This window comes from Colias eurytheme, chromosome 15, assembly GCF_061535395.1.
Source record: "Colias eurytheme isolate Ceu_HAF_F1 chromosome 15, ilColEury1 Martin Lab GWU primary, whole genome shotgun sequence".
Classification (NCBI taxonomy): Eukaryota; Metazoa; Arthropoda; class Insecta; order Lepidoptera; family Pieridae; genus Colias; species Colias eurytheme.
The window spans coordinates 10,492,429-10,513,433 of record NC_142994.1 but is presented as its reverse complement, the minus strand read 5'-3'; the positions used below and the strand labels follow the sequence as shown (position 1 = coordinate 10,513,433).

The 21,005-nt window shown below is 33.5% G+C and overlaps 2 protein-coding genes across 18 annotated transcripts in view; one reads left to right on the top strand and one right to left on the bottom strand.

The window, feature by feature from the left end:
- Nucleotides 1–21,005, bottom strand: part of LOC149902556 (uncharacterized) — an 87,097-nt gene that overhangs the window by 6,751 nt on the left and 59,341 nt on the right. For 8 of the 17 annotated variants that reach the window (XM_090110470.1, XM_090110464.1, XM_090110460.1 and 5 more), the window contains exons 4-8: nucleotides 6,195–7,217; nucleotides 5,904–6,023; nucleotides 4,649–5,638; nucleotides 4,327–4,434; nucleotides 692–3,292 (exon numbers count right to left, since the gene is read on the bottom strand). In XM_090110470.1, the coding sequence (XP_089966596.1) occupies nucleotides 692–3,292; nucleotides 4,327–4,434; nucleotides 4,649–5,638; nucleotides 5,904–6,023; nucleotides 6,195–7,217 (4,842 nt within the window). Of the gene's footprint in view, nucleotides 1–255; nucleotides 502–691; nucleotides 3,293–4,326; nucleotides 4,435–4,648; nucleotides 5,639–5,903; nucleotides 6,024–6,194; nucleotides 7,218–21,005 lie in introns of all 17 variants that reach the window. The other 9 variants (XM_090110477.1, XM_090110467.1, XM_090110473.1 and 6 more) reach the window with 9 other exon arrangements.
- LOC149902557 (uncharacterized) lies at nucleotides 13,006–13,770 on the top strand. The gene has a single exon (XM_090110089.1). It carries the CDS (start codon nucleotides 13,006–13,008, stop codon nucleotides 13,768–13,770), a length of 765 nt encoding a protein of 254 aa, XP_089966215.1.

Here is a 21,005-nt window from a genome sequence, read left to right as displayed (position 1 = left end):
ACATTCATAAAAAAGTTATCTTCGGATCGCGATTTCTAATACGAAAATCAAAAAATAACTTTATCATATTTATATCGTTCCTTCACCACTTACCTTTAACCACTATATATTTAATTTTAAATTAATAAATATGTTAAAGGCGGTTTTATATTTTTAAATTTCCTCGTTAGAAATGAGTTTGTAAAATTAAAATAAAAAAAATGTTAAACCAGCAAAGCATGATTGAGTTGTCAATATGATTTGTATGTATTATACCTCCGGATCGATATCCAGTGTTAATATTCTTGTTTCAGGAGTTGAACTTGTCATTGAAGATATGACCATCTCCTCTTTAGTGGCCAAAGATATACTATTAAGCAGAATCTCATCAACAGAAGGTAGCATTGTAGTTGTGCGTAAACTTAAAACATGCGAGGCAGTGCTTTTTTCAGCAGGTGGCTGTGTGGAGGTAGTTATACCCAATGAACTGCTATCTTTTATATTAAGTGCCGATGAGGGTATCTGCAATTATGAAATAATATGTTATGCCTCGCAATGTTATTAAAAGCTTTTTTATTTCCCAGGATCATGCATAGCTTACTACCGTGAGACCATCACCAACTTACCCATCTACGCGTGAATGTGTCTATACAAAAGGAAAGAAGTGAAGCCCAAAGCACAGCGTTCAAGCTAAACAACATAAAATCAATACCATTACTTGTAGGTTATTTACAGTGTCGATGGTTAATCGGTTTTCCTTTTCGTTATTTGAAGTGTCTTTGGATATCACAGTATTAGTGGAAACTCGGATAGGGTTAGACTGTGGTCTGACAATGGCCGGAATGTTATGGATGGGGCTGTATGGATTTTTTAGACTCCATGGACTGATTGGTAGTACGTCAATTTTTTGCATGATTTGTGGCACTCGAGTTCCATTTGGAAACTTGCGTATTATTGTGTTATTTGGTAGTACACCGTAAATGATATATGGACTTGCTTCTGTTAATGCTTCCAGTGGGTTATCGTTAGGATCTTTACGTACCACTGTATTATTAGGAAGTATTCCAAAAATAACAAAATCTTTTTTTGGAATTGTTGGTTGTGTTGCTACATTTAACTGGTTGTTGATTGTTATAATGTCATTTGATTTAATATCATTTGTAACTGTAGTTGTAGCAGTTTCAATACCTGAGGGCGTCGTATTTTCTGGCTCATCTAGAGTTGTTGTGCTTAGTATTGTAGTAGTTTCTGCTTCAATTTTTGTTGTTACATCATTATCAATCGTGGTGCTCGAAGGCATCGTGAAATTATCATTTTCTTTCTTTTCAACTGCCTCCGTCGTCATTTCATCTTGACCAGTTGAGAGTGTAGTACTCATAACCGTGATGTCATTAGTAAACGCATCAGCAATATTGCTAGTCTCTAAAGTTGATTCATCAGTTTTTATCGTATTTGTAATTGGATCGTCATTTATAAGGGTTGTTGCCATAAATGCATTGTTAACTGTAGTGGTTTCAAAAGGAACCGTAGATGGGGACTGGGAAATGGGTTCAGTCGTGGGATTAAGGAAATCGTTGGGATTTGTTGTCGAACTTATTTCAACTTTATCAGTGTCAGAAGTAACAGTAGTCGTAAAAGTCATTGTATTCATTATCTCCGTCAAGCGACTGGATAGTGGGACACTTGTTCTGTTTGTGCGATTAATTAGATTATTGAACGGTGGATTATTAATTTCATTATTATGATCACGTAATAAATCTTCAATCATTTTGAGAACGCGAGCCTTTTTTGACAATATCCACAATTGTAGTTGTGACACTTGTCCTGGATCTTGCAAATCATTAACTTCATCTGGTTCATTCAGTGACAACTGAATTGCAGAAACAGGTGATTGCAATTGCGTATCTACAGAATCTTCTCGTAAACTGTTTAATTCAATAGGGACGACATCTTTATTTGGAGAGTTGGTAAATTGCGTATCTACAGAATCTTCTCGTAAATTGTTTAATTCAATAGGAACGACATCTTCATTTGGAGAGTTGGTAAAAGATAGGACTGATTGAACATTGTTACTAGGGTCCTCAGTAAGGTTGTCAAGGATAACATCATTGTTAGTAATTGTGCTTGAACCTGATTCAGAGATAAATAATTCTGTATTTTTTAAAGTATTGGTAGTGACCTGATCAAAGTCTTGTTGTATAGTAGTATCAAAAATTGATCTCTCTGTATCAGTTGCAAACATTATATTTTCTGTCATATCTTGGGATTGTATTGTATTTACAGATAGACTAGACTCAGTATTAACAATTTGTGAATTATTAAGCATTTCCGTGCTATTTACAATATTTTCTATTTGTACATTTTGGAGGATATTATTGATATCGTCAGATGATTCATTCGTTATATCAATATTCGCTGTATCATTAATATCTTCCAAACTGTAAGGAGTAGTATTAGGAGGGGAACTATCATCAACTGTCATAGTCCTATTAAAAGCGTCAGGGTTCAACGTATTTAACAGATTAGTCATACCTACAGATAGCCTAGATTTACTTTCTTCGTCCATGCCTTCAATAATGCTTCTAATGTTACTCGATAACATGCTTGTTAGTCCGGAAGAAACTAGTCCGTTATTAGATAATAAAAGATCAGAGATGCTATTATATACCATTGTCGGTTTGTCAGTAGACAGCACATTTGTTGTTGATGCAGCAGTTGTCATTCTGTCAATTGGAGTTTCAGTTTCAGAATATAAAACTCTGATAGCAAAGGGTTTACGGGCAGATAAAGGAGTACTAGGAGGAGGACGGGAAGTTGTTTGGGGTGGAGTAACAAAGGTAGCTTTTTCGTCTTCTGCTTTTAGTGACGGTGTAACATTTTCCCCAACCGGCAAACTGTTAAACACAATTTGTTTATTCTGTTCAGTGGTTTGTACAAACATAGCATTTGTGTTCATATTATCTTTCGATGTTACCGTTTCCTGACTTGCAAAGCCTGTGCCACTATTTACATTAACGTTGTTACTCACGCCATTAAGTGTTTGCTTTACATTGGAATCGGTGGTTTGTTTTGGTAAAACGTCGGTCGTCGTAGAGATTCGAGGTTTTGGCGTTGACGTGAGTATTTCAGCTAAAGCATCAAATATGGATACTGTTACTGATGGAGAATGTTGTGATGCTTCAACATTTAATACTTGTAAAGGTTTCGCCAAGCTTTCAGACAGTCTCAAATCGGCCGAAGTTAATGGCCGGCGCGTCTTAGTTATAGCTATAGCGTTCAATTCGGGCCCTAATTGTATTTCTTCTCCCTGTTCCTGAAATAAAAGGTGTTCTCACCCATAAGTATAGAAATAAAGAACAAGATAATAAATAAGAGATATTTATAAAGATTACCAAGAAACCCTGGAATACTGAAAGGATGTGCATAGACCAAAGCCTCTTTATTACTTTAATGTACATAACTACCTAAATAACATATCTGAAGATAATAATTTTGTATATAATTAATATTATATAAATGAATGTACAACATTAAAACAAAATGTTAAAATGAAAATTATTTAATTTCATCAAGTTGTTAGTGATATGATATTCTACATGTTTATATTAGTTTGTAAACAAAACTGCGTTTAAGTTATTTCCAGGCAATATAATAAATTAAGCGCAGTTAAATTCATCAATATAATTAACTTTATTCTAAGTATACTTAGGAGACAATTAATCCAAGAGAATTAAATGCAATATAAAATTAAATTGTCTCCTTACGACGACTTAATTAACATATTTTTACAAAAGTGGGAAATGCAAAGGTGAATGGTGATGCGATGGTAAGTCTAAATGATTCCATTAACCAGTTCTAAGGATGATTCGTGAGGTAATGTTGATGATGTGACGTTCATTCTTGACATTATTTCTGTTGTGACATCAGAGAACTCATTCCCGTACAATATCGGCTCATCGACGGACTTTGTAAACTCATCAGTCACGAAGAATTTCAGCCCAGCCTTTAGCAACAAGAAACTTCTCGTTACATATTTTGTTAATTTCAACTTTGTATAAACAGTGATGTTAAGTTATGAATCATGTTGATGGTTTTATAAATTCGAGCAATAATCATTATGTTGTAAATAAAACTGATTTTTTCGCCAACGTAATAGCGCCATAATGATTATTGCTATTTGGTTAGAAAGGATAAATGCAGTTAGTAAATAATGTAGGTATTATAAAATAATGCCAATTTCATAAAGGGGATTTGGTCAGTTTGATTTCAATGTTAATTTAGTCTGTAAATATTGAATTATTATTTTTTGTAATAATAATTGTAAATATGTCATGAAATGTTACTTACAGATGGAGTGACCGTAGGTACTGTGGGTTTGTAAAATGGCTTATCTAAATAAGAAGCTCTGTATTTTGAACTAAACTTATTTTTAGGTTTTTCGGGTTCTGGTTGTATCTGAAAAATGTGAGTTGTAGCGATCGAGTTAAAATGTATGTTGATTGTTGATGTTTTATTAAATGTTTTGTCATTAGTGGATAAATTGATAAACGATGAATATAACGTCTTCACGTACATATATATTAAAGTTGTTTGGCTATTAATACACACGCTACCAAAAAAGTCTTCGGGTTCAGTTATTCTGGAAAAAATAATTGATTGAAAAACTTACACTATTCCCTGGAGCCTCGGTTGTCTTAGAAAATGTATCGCTATACTTTCGTACATTTCTTTCTTTTGTTTTAAAAATTGTTGGAGACGAGTTCAATGCTTGATCTCTTGTTTTTATTGGTTTACGTCCATACTTTCTTGTCTGAATATTCCTTATGGCTGGAGTAGCGCTTGTCACCGATTTTTTATTAGGATCAGTATCGCCCTTATAGTTTGCATGATATTTTTGCGTAGTTACTTCAGTGTTTACAATAAGTTGGTTTTCACTTTCCTCTGCTTTATTTATTATCTCGTTCTCGGTACTATTTTCTCGTGAGATTTTCTCGTTATCATTTTGCTTGTTTCCAGATTTTGGAGGATTATTTAAATAAGTAAAAATTAAAGGAAGATCATTTGAATTTTCTATCTTTTTATCGGCAATAGCAGTCTCGGTATCGACTACAGTATTTGTTTCAGTGGTACTCGATACATTGTTTCTTTGTCTTGAGTAATATGATGTGCTTGGTAATGTTCTTCTCACTTTAAAATAATTAGCTGATGGGACGCGGTCGCGTTTGCGATTTTCATTTAATGGTATCACTGTGACATTGTTTGGCGGGTCATTTTTTCTCGAATATAACGACGAACGAATTATTGGGTTTTTTGTTACAGAATTATCGACTCGTTTTGTTTTAAGTACTATATCAGTATTGGGCGCATTTGTTACACTTTTATATTTTCTACTAAATTTGTATTGCCTTTCTGTGCTAGGACTAGCGGGTGTACTGGAGATATCAGAAGGGGTGCTACTCGATTTTCTGTTTCTTGGTAAGTATGATCCACGTGGACGGTAAGCGGAAGATCGTGACTTTGGTTGTTCTGTAGTAGTAGTAGTTGTCGTAGTAGTACTCGTTGTACTTGTAGTAGTTGTTAATATTGTTGTTGTTGCAATTGTTCCGCTTTTATTTTGATCAGTTTCTGAATTTTCTTCTGATTTCACTTTTTTGCGAAGCTGAAAATTAGAAACAAAATTTCATCAATTAAAGAACGGAATATTATTTTATAAAGACCAAATTAATTAAAATAATTCTAAATGTATCAACATTTTTTATAAAAAACATCCGGTAACAATATCTTAAGTGATCTATTGATGCAATCAATGGCCATCAAGATATGTGTTTAAATTGTTAAAGATGTTTATCGATTTACTAGCAACATTTTAAGTGATATATTGTTTGACGTAATTTGTTTTATTTTTTACTTTATGTGTATATTACCCGAGAATTTTTGTCAGTGCCAGGTCCCGTGATGATAGATTGTTTAGGTGAAGCGTAAGTTTGAGAAACTTGCGATGCTTTCACTGACAAACTCTCGCTTGACGGAGAGTTTGGTTGTGTCTGAAAGTGGAAAGAATTGTTTCATGAAAATCAAGGATACACTTTAACCATGTGTTAGTATCATTTGAGAGAGAGTGTTAGTTTGTTATGATTATGCGTCTAAGTAAAGACTTTGCCTACAGGAGGGTAGGAGTAATGACTTTATAAGATATAAAAAATGTATAAGCTTACCGCATTTTTAGCTTGTATAAGGGCTTTAAAACTCTCCGGATAATTGTCATCTTCGCTTATCTCATCGGAAACTTTAGATTTATTTTTTACAACAACTGATTTGGTTGAAGTACCACGAGATACTGGCCGTCTTACAACTTTCATTGATTTTAGAGTACCAGTAGGTGATGAAACTCTTTCAGTAGTTGATGAACTGGGAACTTTTGTTTCTCTTTGACTAGTTAAGTCATTTTTTTGACTAGATTTTATGACTTCATTGGTATCTATTATACCGTCTCCAGTTAAATTAGTATCCGTTTCTGATGGCCTTGTTTTGTATCTCAATTTCCTTGAATTTCGTAAATCATTTCCTCGTAATATAGACTGTTCATTAGCTGTAGCAGTAAAGGTGTTTGTTGTGCCAGAAACTTCTAAATCAAGTGAGCCTATACTTTTCCTCGAGTCATATCGGCCTCGGGATCGTGTAGATTTTGTCTCTTCTAACGTGCTTACTGTTGAACTTCGCCTACGGAATTGATTAGCGGGTACAGATTCAGCAGTTGGAATAGGTTTAGATATGTCATCTAATTTGACATTTGATATGTCCGGTTTTGTTTCCCCTGTCCTTGGGGAAAATGTAACAGTGGCTTGGGCAACCTGGCTTGGAGTGGTTGGTGAATATCGTCGTCCACTTTGTCGTGCTCTGCTCCGAATAACATTTTCACGACTTAATGCCTTTTCGGAAGTTGCTGTTATTTCAGTAGGCCTTGTTCTTGTTCGAGAATTCGATCTTCTTGATTCGAATTGCTCATTGGGTCTTGTTTGTTGGGCTTGAGCTTCGTCAATTTGAACGACTACATTCTCTTTCTCTGGTAATCTACTCCTACTTCTAGATCGAGGTGCGATTGGTTCGGGACTTTCGGGTTCTCTTCTTCTTGCACCCCTCGACCGGAATGTTGGTTGATAATCTTCTGTTCTATTAATATTACTTAAACTTCTATCAGTAGTGGTCGGTCTTCTGCTTATTCGCGATGTGCCTTCACCCTGTAATAGAAAATTAACCAATGAATATTTCGCATTTTAGATATTAGTTTTGAAAATATAAGCTCTTTAAGGGCTTGGTCTAGTAGTGCAAACAAATGCATCCTGTCATCCTATATGTAAATAATACAAATGTACTAAGGGAAAGTTGCTCCACTTAATTTTTAAAAATTAAATCATTCGTATGCATAATTTAATATTCGTAATAAGTACCAAAAATGACAATTTGAAACAATTTTCGTGAAAATTACACCGGGTGATTTTTTTTTATCAGTACACAAAATTTGCGAATACTTTCTATTGATATCTTCAACTTCATGTTTATATAACTGATCAACTTTTACAAAGAAATTTGGACGAAATATAAAAAAAAAATAAGCTTTCCATACAAAATGCATAACTCTATACATTTTTTTCGACCTAAGTTTCTTAGTGAAAGTTGTACAGTTTAACTAATAAAACGGATAAACAAATTTTGTATATAAAAAAAATGTAATGTTTGTGTTAAAAAATTATAAAATAGAAAAATACGCAAATGAAAACAAAAGATATTTATTTCTGACTAGCTTCCGCCCGCGACTCCGTCCGCGCGGATGTCGGTCTTCGCGTCTTCTACATATTTATTATATAATGTATAATATATAGATTTATGAATGAATGAATGAATGAATGAATGAATGAATGAAAGCTTTATTGTACACACCAAAATAATGAAATAACATTTAGTAAAATATACATCAAATTGCACAATAGGCGACCTTATGGCTACAGAGCCATCTCTTCCAGGTAACCCAACCAAGGAAAACAGTAACAAAGAATACAAGTAGGTGGTGCATACCAAAGCAATATATATAATAATAATATAGTAATACTAAGAAAGTAGGAATATAAATAATACATAATTTACAACAATAAAGAAAATAATATATGATTTATATTGATAAACCTAATAAATCTTTTGCTAGCATTCTGATGCTTTATCGGTTGCACTGGATTTATCTCTTTTTTTTTTCAATCGCTTGAATGATATAGGATGGGTCCTTGATGGGCATCGAATGCTGAAGTCTCGAATCAATCAATTCTGACAGTAGGCAATTTATGTAAAATCTTGATAATGGTCCATCATTTTATTTTGCCTAAACGTTACATAATTTTTTATATATTCTATTTTTAACGAATGATTCACTCCAGTCCAAACAGCAAATAAGCAGACTTCTGCTTCTGCAACGTTTAGTTGCAGAAGCAGAAGTCTGCTTATTTGTATTTCAAAAGTGTTATTTTTTGCATTGTATTTCAAATATTAAATTTTTTTTAACCGCATCTTCCGCATTCATGTCTTTTGCCGGAATTAGACATTTAACTTCTACTAGTCCCATTTTCCCTTTTTGATATGGGAGTGTATAAAGTAAATTTTTTAGATATTTCTCGTTATACTTTTAAAAAGTTATTATTGTCATTTTGCTCATTAGGCAAAGTAATTTCGATATCAGTTTTAAGTTTTTTGATACCTGCAATAATAACGTCATAATCGCCTGCACATACTTATCGATTACACCCTGTATACAATCCACCATCAACATTCATAATGTTTTCCTGTCCTCCTCTCCTTTACGCTGTTCACCGATACATTTTAAATGAGTAAATCTGCTACCACTGAAGGATGTTTCATTGTGATCAGCAAATTTTCACCACTGTTGTCGATTATTTGTTTTTCATTTTTAATCAGCAATTGGGAATCATCAGTTTTGTTTTTTGCAGATTGGTGATGTACCCTAACAATACGTCGAAAAGGGAAAGCATCAACGAATTATCGTTTTCGTCCTCTTTTTTTATTCTTCGCGTCTCTGTTACTTCTGTTTGTTTAGTTCTCAACCCCACTGAATTTTGATGATGTGATGATAATCCATTCGTTTTAATATTGGTACTTAGAGTTTTTTGGTAGTTTTGTAGTTAGACTAAACTAGAAATGGTGGACTAAATTTGTCAGCGCGTCTGTAAGATCAGAATATAAAACCAACATCCTGTATTTAAGTTACAAAATTAATAATCAAACAACATGCCGCTACGTTGAAAATGACTAGAAGAAAAAATTAAAACACCTCGGATCAATTTTGGAGTAAACAAATCATTTTCCCCGTATGGGGATTTCCCCGGATGAACTTGGGAAGTTCAAGTTCTCAATACAAGTTTATATTATATTTCGTATTTCTCAAACGAAAAATAAACATTTTTGGAACTTCAAAAAAATTATATTATAAGAAAATTTATGAGCTTACTTTAGTTTTAAAGAAATATACATCCCTTTACTGACACCCCGTAAAATAAAGAAATTGTTGCCAATCACCTTTGCAATCTATTTGGTTTCATTAACTTTATGTTCGAAGATAATTTTTTTTCTAGTAGTTACACGCGTATTTTTTTCGTTTATTTTCCATATCGAAATCAAATGTTTAAAAATACGAATATTTGCACAAAACTAAGATAAAAATAATCAATTAACAAAAATATTAAATTTAATGAAGTAGAGCAACTTTCACTTCGGTATGAAGGAAAATCGAGCGTGGAGCACACGTCAGAACGCTCCGGCCCAAGGAGCGCGACTAAAGAAATTCGCTAGGATTTTTCCTTATTATTTTAAATATTTTTTTAATATTTAAAGAATTATCAAAATTCTAAAAAAAATTTTTTTAAAGGATTAATACTCATTGGTCTTCAACCAACTCGAATAAATTAATGGAAAAAATAACTTTTAGCAGTATTTATCAATCGATTTTGTAAGGCAAAAAATGGGAAATTTAATGAATTTATAACGCTCTAATTAAGAAAATCATAAGTTTTTCGGCAATTGTATTCAGCAGTTTTTAATAACGACTATATAAGGATAATAATGCGCTGATCAGATTATGTAAATTGTAATCGGTTGCAACGTAGTGAGTGCACAAACTTAGCTCGAAATGATTTTGGGGGAAAGAGACTTATCTTGAAGGCCTGATTAAGGTAACATAAAGTAACTTTATAAATGTGAAAAAATTCACGCGCATTGCGTATATAACACTAATTGATAAACAAGAAAAAAAAAATCAGTTTATCATTTTATTAGCCGGGAAAAAATTGTCAAATAACTTGTTGAAAACGCAATTTTGCTAGACTGCAGCCTTAAGCTTCCTTTCTAAGGAAATAATAATTAAAGTAGTCGTGAAACAGTTACTATATTGTACTACGCTGCTAAAAACTAACTAGCAGTGAAGCAAAATTGTGTTCTTAGTACAATGAAAGTGCATTACGCGTTAAACAATAGTCGGAACAGAGTCGGACACCGGAACGCTCATGGACTTATCTTGTTCCATGTGATATAATATCATACATAACGAAGATTGTATTGTGTAAGCATAGTTCCTTTGATACAGTATAATTTATTGTATAGTACGCGTTATAGTTATGATAAAATTCATCATCTAAGGACAGACACAAGCGGCGCGGCGCGCATCGGGCGCACTGCCGGCGTGCATCGGGTGCGCTATTGGCTTTTTCCTAAGTTCTTTCATACAATATGTAGAAGAAGGACGTGGTACAAAACAGGTTGAAGAGGTGCGCTTATGGCACGCCCGCGCCCGCGCCGCTTGTGTTTGACCCGCGCCTTAAGTTCCGAAATATAATTTTGACTTTATTTTCATTAGGAAACCGCGTGACCATTTCTAGATTTATGCTAGAAATAAATTAATACTCAAAATTATTTTAATAGAAAGCCTCTTCATCTTAAAAAGTATAATGAAACTTGTAAGTTCAATATCCATTATATATTTTCTATTGTTTACCGCAAATGTGCATGAATATAAATTTAATTCATAACTGCCTATCATTACTTCACGGTTGAATTTAATCAAATAGGTAATTCGACTTGAATAGGTGTTAAATTATACCGTTAAATCAGGTAAAGTATACATTTTGTAATTGCTCCATTTTGCAACGGTCAATCGAATGAGTGTTCGTCCGTAAATTGAAGGCGATATGTACGAATTGTAAGTATTTATTGAAGCATAAACAATACATACTTTGTTAGCTAATATTGAGGTAAATTACTTCAGTTTAACAGCAATCGACTCGATATTTAATATTAATTAGTTTATTTAGGTTTTTGTTTAAATAAAACGTTTAAAAACTTTAATTAGCATGGTAAGTATTGATACGACATTCAAAAACTGTAAGAAAAGAACAATGTTACAAGTTACAACAGTGATTTAGGTAATTATTGAAATTCAATCATCATAAAACCTCTCTCTTAAATTTTTTAAATGCCATCTTTAAAATTTGGCAATATCTATTATTAAGAATCGAGAAAAAAAACTGCAAGTGCATTGCACACTTTGCCTCGAGCGAGCGCTAGTTATTGAAACAACTTGACCACGAACCTTCAATATTTTAGGGTGTACATATTTATAGCACTAATAAAAACAAACGTTAAATGAAACATAATTTTAATTAATTATTTACTTGAGTTTTTTATTTTATTTTATAAATCTACTCCGTTGAGTGTATTACATCTGATGGTTTTATTATATCATATCTCACACAATGTCCAAGTTTATTTTGAATTTTTAGAGCAGAGTCTATGATTTTTATAATTCTTTGTTGGCCAATACCACATTCAAAAATAATATCACTTGACGTCGTTGATAAATAGATTACAGAGACATAGATTTGTAAGTATATAAAATCAACACCGTTCTTCATTTTCGATTACCATTGATATATTATGTCTTCCTTGATAGTTATTTGCTTAGTATATTATTACTTTCCGTAATTTAATAACTGTCCTTAGACCTTGATCTAACCTTAGAAACATATCCTAACCCTGACACAGGGAATATTATTGTAGGTTATGTCTGTAATATGAGTTTCAGTGACGATATAATATCTTTAAATACGATTTTTATATCCTAAGCTTTAGACAGAGTTAAAAAAACAACATAATCTACGTTAATCGATAAAGATGAGTTAAAATAAATCAGATTTTCCACTTTATAATTCATCTGAATATTTGACGCAGTATATCCCTAAATAAACAATGCATTTGTAATTACATAAAATGTTGTTGACTTACTATCGAAAATCATTTTGATCATATATTGTGTAAAAACTAAAAGCATGGTCGCCCGACTGGTCAGTCCTTGCTCGCCTTTCACCCCATGACAAAGCCTTTTTAGTCTTTTGTCCATATACTTTATTTTCAATCATTAATCTTATTCTTTTATCTCAGTGTATATCTGTTACAAACTAAATTCGGTAATAGAAAAATATAACTCTGAAAGGTTTTAATTATCAACCTAACCATACTCTTATCAACAATGAACAATTTAATTTTTTTTTATTTTTATTTAATACTAGCGGTCCGCCCCGGCTTCGCCCGTGGTACATATTTCGCAATAAAAAGTGGCCTATGTCCTTTCTCGGGTATCAAAATATCTCTATACCAAATTTCATGCAAATTGGTTCAGTAGTTTAGGCGTGATTGAGTAACAGACAGACATACAGAGTTACTTTCGCATTTATAATATTAAGTATGGAGGATACCCTTTTTTCGAGGGTAGGTGCTCAAAAAGTCGTAACGTTTTTTGAAAGAGCTCTGATATTTTAAATAGTATTTTTTTATTATTTTCAATGTTTTAAGTATGTTTATGTGTTAAATCAGTGCCTTTACCTACCAGTACATTATTTCCAACTTTACAACACTTTAAATCACCGTTTGTATTTTCTATACTTTTTCACTATTACCACTTTGCACCACTGCACTATGGAATCTGTCCAGCAAACCATGATGGAGATGACAGCTTCCTTTAACAAACGGATGGCAGAGTTTCAGCATGATCTACAGAGTCTACATAATGCTAACTCGCTACCTGCATCAACTAGTCCTACTTCTAAATTGGCTGCTGAATTTAATTCCTTCCAGTCATTTGTGCTATCATCTCTTAAAGCCTTAAATGATCAAATCACACTACTGTCAAATCAGGTAAATGATCTGGAGACACGGAGTCGAAGAAAAATATTATTAATACATGGCATTCCGGAGGCTCCTAAGGAAATTCCTTTGAAATTGGTGGCCAGTTTTGTGTCTCAACACTTAAAGATTCCTGGATTCAACGAGGACGCCATTTCACGCTGCCATCGCTTGGGAGTTTTGAAGAAGGATAAGCCCCGGCCCATTGTTGTCAAATTTAATAACATGGTAATGAGAAACAGTATTTGGTTTTCCAAAACAGAGCTGAAGGGAAGTGGTTACACAATTTCTGAATTTCTTATTAAAGAAAGGCACAACATTTTTGTGGCTGCCAGATCACGCTTTGGAGTAACAAATTGTTGGACCAAAGACGGATGCATTTTTGTAAAAACTGAAGATGGTTCCAAACATAAGGTTACGTTGATGTCCGACCTTGATAACATTTCGGCCTCTCTTTCTAATTCCTCTCCTGGCGCTGCTGCTGCTGCATCTAGTCTTCCCAGGGACGGCAAACAGTTACAGAATGTGAGGCCAAAACGAATTGGCAGAGTTAAGTGATAACATTGTTCATATATTCTTTCTCAAAATTATTTAAATTTTACAATTAGTGCTTTATTTAGCCTTTCATAAAGTTTACTTTTAAAATGAATATTATGTTCTATATCCATAATTTTGTTGTCGCTATAGTTGTTATGTTGTTATGTTTATTGTCTATTTTACATTGATGATTTGTGCTTAAATGCTTCCTTGTGTAGTTTCTTATTTTTACTTCTAAGCAGATCTTTTGTGATTTAGCAAATTAATTTTACTGTTTACCCGTAAACTTTAATAATATTTTGAACGAAATGTCAAATGTCACTTTTTACTGTCAATCTCTCCACTGTTTGACGTATGATGTAGTTTATTAATTGTCATGGATTCTAGCATTTTTGCCATATTATGTAGTTGTATGTAATTGTGAAGTCTGTAGTTCTTTGTAAATTATTATAGAATATTTTTTAAGTGTTTATTTATTCCTATTGTAATGTTTGGAGGTAAAGGATATGTTAGACTTGTAGCTTTTTTTTTAAGTTACTATATATTACTTATTTATTTTGTTTGTTTATTATTATTTATTTTATTTATTTGTTTATTTTTTTTAATAGTAGTATTTATTTTAGTATATTCATTTTATATTATTTATTTTAATGTCTCTGGATGTTGCAGATAGTGACTCTTTTATCTCTGTGTGTTCTGATACTTGCTCAAGTGATGACAGTTTCCATAGTACCTCTTCTCCTTCTTCCTTAGATATTTCTTCCCTTTTCTGTAATGAGCTAAAAAATTTTAATGTGGTTCACATAAATGCTCAGAGTATTCCGGCACACTATCCTGATTTACTCGCTTCGTTTGATGTAAATTCACTGCACGCCATATTAATCTCCGAATCCTGGTTGAAGCCTTGTTTACCTTCTGTAGCTTACAATATCCCAGGTTTTGAGTTGATTCGTAACGACCGCGTCGGAAGGCCGGGCGGTGGGGTAGCAATCTATTTACGTAATTATATTCCTTTTTCAATTGTTAGTTGTTCTCCTCAACCCCCACCATCTGATGCGGCCGAACATCTTCTTGTTGAAGTCACCTTATCAAACACCAAAATTCTTTTAGGTGTTTTTTACTCGCCTAACCTCAATATTGACTACTTTTCATCTTTTGACTGTATTCTCGGCTCATTTTCTCCTCTTTACAAGCATGTGATTTTGATGGGTGACTTTAACACTTGCCTCCTGAAGAATGACCATCGTAGTAGAAAGTTGATATCCGTTGTTGATTCATTTAACCTTAACATCCTTCCTCTTCAAGCTACCCACTCCTTTCCTAACTGCTCTCCTTCCCTCCTTGATCTAATCATTATCTCCTCTCCTGAGCATGTTGCTAAACATGGTCAATGTCCCGGTTCCCTGTTCTCCTACCATGATCTTATTTTCCTCTCTTATACAGTAAAACCACCCAAGTCGAAACCCAAAACTATCTTGCAGCGCAATTTTGGTAAAATCGATCATGACCGATTGCGTGATGATGCACTCAAGATGGATTGGTCGGTTATTTACTCCGCAAATTCCATTAACGAAAAGGTGGCTCTATTTAACTCTTTACTACTGAACCTATTTGATATTCATGCTCCAATACGTCCAGTCAAGTTGAAGCAGCTACCTGCTCCTTGGATGACGGCTGAACTTAAATCTATGTTGAAAAAAAAGGCTCGTGCTAAAGCTAAATTAAACTCCTCTGATTCTGATATTAACCGTGAAAAATTTCAGAAAATTCGGAATCGATGCAATACATTATGTAGGGATGCACAACGACGACACATATCCCAATCTGTCGAAAACGGCGACCCCTCTAAAGTTTGGAAATTCCTAAAAACTCTTGGTATTGGCAAAAAAACGCATAATTCTTTTCCGTCATCAGTTAATATTGATGCTCTTAATTCTCATTTTTCTAGTCCATTTTTGGACTTTGACGCTAACTCCAAATTGCGAACATTAAATACCCTCAACTCCTTACCTTCTCCTGATTTTCCTCCGTTTGTTTTGCGTCAATTTACCGATTGTGGTGTTGAGAAGTGCATATTGTCAATCACCTCTAAGGCGGTTGGAAGTGACTGTATTGGTCGGAACATGATCATCCCCATCCTTCCTATCATTAAACCTATCATCACTCACATTTTAAATTTTTCCATTTCCTCTGGTCAATTTCCTGAAGACTGGAAAAATGCTCACATTTTTCCTCTTCCCAAGAATCCCAAACCATCTAGTCCTTCAGACTTCCGTCCAATTGCTATTTTACCTTTCCTGGCCAAAGTCTTAGAACGCTTAGTACAAGAGCAACTAAGTCGCTTCCTCAATACTCACAATCTCCTTAATCCTTTTCAATCTGGTTTCCGACCAGGTCACAGCACAACTACTGCTCTAGTTAAGATCACAGATGACATTCGCCGGGGGTTTGACAACAAGCAGCTAACGTTACTTTCTCTACTTGACTTCAGTAACGCTTTTAACACCGTCGATCATGATGTTTTGTTAGCAATGCTACGCTCTCTCAACATATCTCCAACGGTTATTGACTGGTTTCGAAGTTACTTGTCTGGACGACGGCAGCGTGTCATGGTTGAAGACTTGTCTTCTTCCTGGTGCAACGTATCTGCTGGCGTCCCGCAAGGTGGTGTGTTGTCTCCTCTCTTATTTTCAATTTTTATTAACTCTATATCCAGTAATATTAATTCTCCTTATCATATGTATGCAGACGATTTCCAATTATATTCGCACGCCTCATTATCAGAACTACCGAATGAGATTTTTCGTATAAATACTGAGCTAGCCACCATCGTTAAATGGAGTAAAGACCATGGTTTAAGAATTAATCCTGACAAAACCAAGGTTATTATTTTAGGCAGTAAACAGCTTATAGGTCGTATAAACTGGGAAACCCTACCTAGTATTGCGGTAGACGGTACAGTGATTCCTTTCTGTAAGAAGGTGAAAAGTCTTGGCTTGCACTTGGACGAAAGTTTATCTTGGTGTGATCAAATCAAGGAAGTGCAGAAAAAAGTGTTTGCTTCTGCTTCTTCTCTCCGTCGTTTACGCAACTTCCTGCCGATTTCTACCAAAATTGCGTTGACTCAATCCCTTTTGCTTCCTCTCCTAGATTATGCCGACTCCTCTTATCCCGATCTTCACGAATATCAACTTGATGCTCTCGAGAGGCTGCAAAACTTTTGCATCAGATTCATTTTCGGCTTGCGCAAGTTCGATCATGTTTCTGATTTTCGCAAAAGATTACACTGGCTACCTATTCGCCTTCGCCGGAATACTCGCATCCTTCAACTCCTGTACTCTGTCCTGTTTAACCCCAAAACTCCTGTCTATCTCAAAAATCAGTTTCATTATTTAAACTCCAATAGTTCCCTTTCCCTTCGTTCCTCTGATCTCCTTCTCCTATCCACCCCTATTCACCATACCAATTTTTTTAACTCCTCCTTTACCGTCCTAGCGATTCGACTGTGGAATGCTCTTCCTGAGACTATCAGACGCGCCAAAACACCACATCATTTCAAGTCACTTGTAAAAGAGCACTTTTTCTCCAGTATTTAGTTTCCTTTTTATCTTAGTTATAAATATGTATTTATTTTTTATATATACTATGTATAATATGTATTTATATACATGTATAATATGTATTTATATGCATATATATATAAATATATATATATATTTAAATATATTTATTAATTTGTATTTAACTTATTATTTTTATTTAATTTGTATGTATAATATAAATATAACTTGATTAATACATATATACTGAATTATCTATGTCTATTCTTTAATTAGTAATGAATTATTTGTGTTATCTATTCTTTTTTTAAATCTTTTTGATGCGCCCTCGCTTTTTACCAATGTCTTACATGTCCTTTATTTTTATGGTTGCCTGGAAGAGATTGCTTTTAAGCAATAAGGCCGCCTATTGTACACTTTCCAATTTTATGTATTCTCTTATTTTAAATTCCTGTTATATGTACAATAAAGTGTCATAAATAAATAAATAAATAAATATGGATAGTATGGATTAAAATAAAAATAAAGTATTACACGAGCCTTTTAAAATGTCACCTGTGTACTGTCAAATACGGATAATCTTCTTCTTTATATTAAATCTCGTGTCACAATGTTTGTCCTCAATGGACTCCTAAACCACTTAACCGATTATAATAAAATTAGCACACCATGTAGGTACCACGGGCGAAGCCGGGGCGGACCGCTAGTATAATATTATATTTTTGAAATGGTAGTTTAATACGTTATTCGATGAATAAGTTTTAACCAAGGATTGAAAAATCAGCCCTTAGTCTCATAATCCTGCATTTATTCCTAATTTTATATAGCGCTAATATTTTTAAATGGCTGAAATAACCATCTAGGATACATATTTACAAATTACCCTGTCTCTCTCTCTAAGCTTAATTTATCTGTCTCTATTCTAAGATTCATTACAATTTCATCATTTTAGTATGTAAACGTATCAATTAAAACCGAGTACATGGTTCTTAAATTTAAAATGTAATCTATATAAAAATGAAACCCGTTTTCCTTGGTCACGGCATCACGCGTGAACGGGTGGACCGATTTCGATAATTCTTTTTTTATAATATTTCTGGAAGTGCGAGGATGGTTCTTAAGGAGAGAAAACATAAATATGTACCACGGATGAAGCCGGGGCGGACCGCTAGTTTAAAAATAAAATCATTAGAAAGGACGGTAAGGAAGTTTCATCTACTCGGTCAGTTGCAATCTTGTTGAGTAAGTTTATAAACGTTACAATTACTTGGAGTTCTTTGGATCAAGATATGAGCTTTTATTTTGTAGATTTTATCGTTTATAACCTTTCTAATAACAAAACATCATCGTAAAATTAAGTTGTTCAAAATATGTATTAGTTTTAGCAAGTTATGTATGTAATATCGCGTTACAATGTAGTTCGCTATTACCTAATAATGCTTTGTAATATAGATCTTTATTTTATTTGGTTATAGTGCAACAACAGGTAAATTTCAAAATGATTTGTTAGATTAACTTACATGGAAAGTTGCCACGGTTTTGATGATGTTATTTGCATTTTATTCTGGAATTTCATCCACATATATACCTATACATTTACTAATATACCTTTACATTTACTGGCAGGGTTTTCCCTACCTACGCAAAAAAAATATATTCATTGTTTAAACGTTTTTAAAACTGATATTCCTCAACTAAAAATGGTGTGTATGATTTAACAACGCATACAGCCAATATACGAGTTTTTAAAAGCTTACTATTGATACTTATAGTTTAGTTTTAACACTGTAAACTATTCAAATAGTATATCCCGTTATTTATCTAGACAGCTAGTTTATGACTTGTACCATGACCTCTAGCGGCCGGCACTTTACGCAACGGCTATCGATACCACTCCAATTGTATAATATATAATAATTACTAGTTTATATAAATGTCTGTGTTACAGACATGATTATTAAGTGTGTAAAGATACGGTCTGTGGAGCTTAGGCAGATTTGGTTTGGTAGAGGTTTGAACTCCGAAGTTAGTTTTTATTAAATCTTAGCGTAAACTGTTGTAAAGAGTTTGATAGTTTTTAAACGAATAAGTAGGTTGTTTAGGTATTCGTTTTCATTATAATGAAATTTGGATGTATTAAATTTTAATGCTCCTGAGGATGGAGTAGTACTGGAGTGTTGTAATAACCTTTTTAAAACAACGTATTAAATATTTTCTCAATCCCTTAATCAATCCGAGATATGCTTTCATCAAATCTGGTCCATTAATTCAGTAGCTTTTACGCAAAACCGATAATCACATTTATATCCATGTGAATTACTTACGGGTCCATAATTACTATAGAATGCAAAAAACACATTTGAATGGACATGAGATTAAAAAGGTTAATTATTATCTAACCAACTAGGTTACACTCTGGTCTAGCTACTCTAACATTAAGCATATGATTGATTTCAACACTCGCTAATAGTGGGGTTAGTCACGAATCAGGGCAGAGATATAATCAGTATCATTTCGTCGACATATCGTGTGTGAAACGTCATATATATCAGATTAAATTATATTAAAACAAACTATCCACGCGGCTTCACTTACACCTAAGTATATACGTACAGTACCTAGCTGTAGCTCTATGTAGATAAGATTTTATCAATTTAAACCCAATCAGCAGACAAACATAATAAGGGGATGAATCAACAGTTACAAGTTATAAGTTTTTTAGTTACTTACAGTTCTAAGTTTCTACCAATCTCTTCGGAGGCGTGGGTTCTTATCCTACTGCTGCCAACAAGTATGAATAACTTCAAGTCTAGTTGACAACTGTTTTATTGTACCTTCTGTACCATCATACCACAGAGATAATGTTTTCAGGGTATTTACGTTAAATTTAGTACGCTGCAACAATCCCTACCTAATTATTTTCATATCATTTCATTTTCATAAACTTCATTAGCAGTTCACATCGTATGCCCTAAAATTACTCTAAATCTAGGTCACCTAAAAATAGCCTGTCCATATATATCATTATAAATCTATTACAATCTAAAGTCTATTATTATGACAACACCAGCAATGACAGGTCAGAGATGTCGCCACAATTTGTGGTAATGGCGTTATTGTAAAGCATTGTCTGTTTAGTAGATTAGCTACAGTTAGTCCTTGTGTCCACTAGATGGTAAGCTATGTAATTTTGTTGTATTGAGTCCCTGTCCAGTGGATGCTATGCTTTGCATAATAAAGCCTACTTTAATACTTGAAAACAATCTATGCTTCTCATAGAGCAGATATAGAGCATTATAATTTTAGCACTCGTATTTTTTACACCTACATACTTTATCTTAAATTTACAAATCCATTTATTTTCGAATAGAACTCATAAACAAGAAAAATACGGAGGAAGTTTGTCCATCAAACATCCGTTAAAGATTTTAAGAGATTTCACTTACTAAATGTACAAATTAGTATTACATTCAAATAAAGAGCGTCTTCGTTGAGGTAGCTACCTAGCAAACGTTTTTCTGCATATAAAATAACACTTTGGTTTTGATCCTCCTCCGCTGTATTGGACCTCAATAATATTCCCAAATAGCAACTTTTTGTTGTCTCATTTGAATCTTTGCCAAATCAGCTATTATCTATACTAATATTAATATTATAATGCTGAAGAGTTTGTTTGTTTGTCTGAACGCGCTAATC

Excerpts from the sequence above, each read along its gene's own strand:
- LOC149902557 (XM_090110089.1), top strand. The coding sequence starts at position 13,006 with ATGGAATCTGTCCAGCAAACCATGATGGAGATGACAGCTTCCTTTAAC.